This window comes from Aplysia californica, unplaced genomic scaffold (assembly GCF_000002075.1).
Source record: "Aplysia californica isolate F4 #8 unplaced genomic scaffold, AplCal3.0 scaffold00504, whole genome shotgun sequence".
Classification (NCBI taxonomy): Eukaryota; Metazoa; Mollusca; class Gastropoda; order Aplysiida; family Aplysiidae; genus Aplysia; species Aplysia californica.
The window spans coordinates 566,646-570,783 of NW_004797774.1; the positions used below are offsets into that span (position 1 = coordinate 566,646).

At 41.0% G+C, this 4,138-nt stretch overlaps 1 protein-coding gene across 1 annotated transcript in view; it reads left to right on the forward strand.

Moving 5' to 3' along the window:
- Positions 1-1,716: 1,716 nt before the first annotated feature.
- Positions 1,717-4,138, forward strand: part of LOC106012792 — a 5,677-nt gene continuing 3,255 nt past the window's right edge. Inside the window, exons 1-2 of the mRNA XM_013086782.2 lie at positions 1,717-1,800; positions 3,239-3,332. Coding sequence (XP_012942236.1) covers positions 1,750-1,800; positions 3,239-3,332 — 145 coding nt within the window. The 5' untranslated portion in view covers positions 1,717-1,749. The remainder of the gene's footprint in view (positions 1,801-3,238; positions 3,333-4,138) is intronic.

A 4,138-nucleotide genomic window follows, 5' to 3' on the forward strand; every position in this document is an offset into this window, starting at 1 on the left:
CTACTCTTATCGATTTTGGACCGCCAAGGGATCTTTATCGTGCCCAACTTGCACACGGAACCTCCGAGAATTTTCGCCCTTGTCCGAGAAGACTAGGTGTAGATCTTTCCCTCCAGAAGATTAGGGGAGTGGCTGAAAGACAGCAGTAAGAAGAAGCCAAGGAGAAGCAGTGGAAAGGCAGCAGAAAAAATTAGGAGCCCAAAGGAGTGTGCAAAGGAGGTAACGGGGTGAGGGCAGACAGGGGAGACGATAGCAGACTACAAAACATTGCCAGAGAGCAGGAAAGGAGGTGAAAGGAGACAATTTTAGAGGAAAAAATGTTTCCGTCGCTACCCGGATTCGAACCCAGGACCTCTGAATGAGAGGTGAATACCTTAACCTTTAGGTCATGAGACACTTCCCCCTCCCCTATAGACTAACTTTAAACGCAAGTAGGAGCAAGGTTGTCTTTGTACTGTAGGTAGAGCACAGGTGTCAAACCAAAGACCCTAGGGCCACATCTCGCCCCGCAAACAGTTAGTTACATTGAACAGAGGAAACAGGGGGGGGGGGGGTCTCGTGGGCCTAGATGTTAAGGTGTTCTTTTGCAAGCACCGTAAAGCCTTACTAGAACAAAAAAAAATTCTGCAAAATATGGTCTCCTCACGACCAGCGAGAGTTACGTACCTATACAGTTTTACGTAGACCTGTGCTGTCGCTTACTTTGCCAAGAGTTTCGGTCAAGCCTCAAGACAATTTTTTTTCTTGGTTCCTTTTTTTTTTCTTTGACATACGCACGTAGTTTATTGAAGGGTTGCAGCTAGGTTTTAAAGCTACAGAATTTGGCACCGGGGTTGAGGATTTAGGTTAGGTTTTAGCATTTAGAGGTAACGTATCCCCAGTCTATGATATTCGTCTAGACCATTTATACGGTGAAATGCTTGGTGGTGAGCCTACATTTATCGTTTGGTTCAAACAGAGGTTAGCAATTCGCACGAACAAAATTTCAGGGAATAAGGAAATGTCTCCCATATTATTTTGCGATAGATCTAGTTTCCTGGATTATGTTCCTGGTAGAACACATGCGGTTTGTTTTGTTGTTGTTTCAATATGATTGTTTGTTTTAGTTTTAAGCTTTTCAATCTACATTTTAAAAAAATAAATAGTGGGTGGTGGAGTTGTTGTGGGGGATGGAGTAGAGGACACTTGTCGGATGAAGTCAACGACGTGTATGTTGACATAAATCCATAGTGGGCCATTGTCTGTTTTGAAATCGCCACGGTACTTAGGGCCTACCTTTTATTTTTTTTCCTTTGTCGGAAATAGGCCAAAAATTCATTAGCTCTCAAAGTCGCCTTGACATGTTTTCCATGTAATTTGTATAAAATAGGTACCAATAAATAGGCGAATTGGCCTAATTTAAGACTTTGAAAGACATTGCTCACAGTTATGAAGTTTGCACGTTTGCCAACGTTGTTAAGGGCAATGTCGGAAAGTATAGACCTCTTTAGTGACACCACACGCCTGTCTAACCTTTCAATGAGGCACGATGTTTATTCAATCGATCATTTGGCTGTTTATTTGGGAACACATATTGGATATTTATCGAAAAAACCCTCCCAAGTATGGGATAAAAGTAGCCAGCATAAATATTTGCTTTTGTTTTCGGCAACAAAAAGACTCACGAGAACAATCGTAACTGACTTTGTAGGCCTATAAATACTCCTGTGGCACACATGCGTAGCAAGTCACAACCAACGACCAACAATAATGCTGAAGACCCTCCTGTGTGTGTCTGCTTTCGTGCTCATCGGCGTCAGTGTAAGTACATGAATCAGGAAATGCTCACTGATCTGTTATGGTGTTCAGCCAAAAATGAGAACCTAAATATATATGTGAGGCAGCGTGGTGGAATCAGGCTCTCGTCAGCATGTAGAGTTATTGATATCATCTTAAAGCTTGTTCACTTGTTTTTATTTGGATGAAAAAATATCTATTTATCTTGAGTACAAGTCGAGATATTTGCAAAAGAAGGAGGTGGGGGTCACCTGTTTTCTGAGGCAAAATTAGTGAGAAAATGGCCGCCAAAGATTAGTTATTTCCTTAGCTTAAGAGTATGTGGTAACTGAAAATTTACATTTTTGTGCCTTTAATCAACGTTTTTCAGAAAAATCCACAAAGAAATGAGTTCTTTAATGAGCGTGAAAGGTGTTGAGCTAAAAAACAAAAATGTGATAAAAATTCACAAACCTGCGAAAAAATGCAATTTTCTTTACTTGGATTATTTTGACGAGAGCCTGATTCCACCACGCTGCCTCACATATATACAAACTCCGGCTTTAAAAAGCAACATAGCTCCATATAATTAACCCCCCCCCCCCCCCAGGCCCGATAACATTCTGAAATGATAGCATTCTGAAACATCTGAAATGTCTAGGAATCCTACAGTGCAAGTTGTTCTTCTTATTACTAGAGGCTTCATTTCTCCCTTTATAACTGCCCCTGTGACAATTCAAGACATGCAACGTTTCACGTGTTCTGGTATCGGTACATCCACCCAAAATGTCCCTCATTGACAGGAAAAGATGATCTTATCTCATCTTATCTTTCTTATCCTATCTCATTGTACTCTTTGAAAAACGCGGCTAACTGGGTCGCATCTTTGACGAACCCCCCCTCCCCCCCAGACTATAGAGACACCAAGATTGGCTGTCTGTCTCTTACAAGTGGGTAAGTCTACTGGCTAGTTGCTGCATTATTGTTCTTATTTGTTTTAATCATTAATCAGAAATATATACTTGTCTATACAACAGCTATACCCTCATATACCAAATCTTTATTCTTTACTTAAAATTTGGTGGGTTTGCTGCATGTTTGTTGCTTGAAATCTATATTCTTACGCTGAAAATATTAACGCTGACATACAATATAATGCAACAAAGCAAGGACTAGGCTTACCATTTGTAAGAGTTAAACTTAAAAAAAAGGCAGACTTATACTAGTTTAGTGGGTAGTTGACGGGTGCTCTGTTGTGGTTGGTTCCTTTTTTCTATCACGATATCAATCCTCTATCGTCTTCATCTCTCCTTCTTTTTGCATTTGTTATTCTCTTCTAACACTTTTAATCTTAGACATTTATCTTGCCTTATTGTGTTTAAAGCGCCGTAAAACTCTTACAAAAACTCAAAAAAAATAATCCCTAAAAATCCCAAACTTTTTTCAGACATTTTTCTTTATGCAACAAAATTGTCCTCCCCAGGCAAAGGTGGGTGAGGTGTGTCAAGATGTAAGCACGTGCGACGATGGAGAATGCTGCCTGCATCATTTTAGTATGTTTTCGGTCTCGAAACTTGGTGAGTTAAGGGCTCAACTAATCTTGGCTGTAAAGAAATAAATACGCTCTTTGTTAGATAGAGGGCTCACAAATAGCTCAGTTTCAGGAGATATATCAGAGAGTTTAGAATTATCTAACGTACAGACACTCTGACTATATTGTTACCAATTTCAATTTAAAAAAAACCCGCTGGAGTTTGCGGGGAGGGGGGAAGTGGGTGGGCGATCTCATACCCCCCCCCCTCCTCTTGTTTCAAAAGAGCACCACCGACTCAAGTGAACGGGCTCCGCGACAGACAGTGGCAGAAGTAACAATGTGCTGCTGTGACTAGACCTCTACACGTAATATTTTGGAGACCGTCCATTTGTTTCTTTGGATTCAGTCGAGGTCCTCCAGATTTTCCTTCGTGGAGAGGCAGAAGCTGCCATTTTGGCGCAATGACACTTAATCCAACAAGACTTGATGGTGGCATTCGAAATCAAACCTGCTTGTTTTTCAAGGTCATTAGTTTATGTATCGGAGTTTTCGGGTAAGAAACAGCCAATTACTAGGCTTGTAGCCTAGGAGTCACAATGTCAAGGTCAGTTATACGACAGTTGTAACGTACATCGATTTTATAAAGGAAAATGTTGTAGTGTGTTTAAGGCAGGACTCAGGCCTACAATAACACCATATCTGCATCAACGTCGCCTCAAGTTTCTAGGTCATCAGAGGTCAAAGGTTTTCTATATTTAACTTCCGGGGCAAAATTGATGTAGCAAGAGGCACGAGGCTATCTGCAGTGTGCACGAGCGAGAGAGAGAGAGAGAGAGAGAGAGAGAGAGA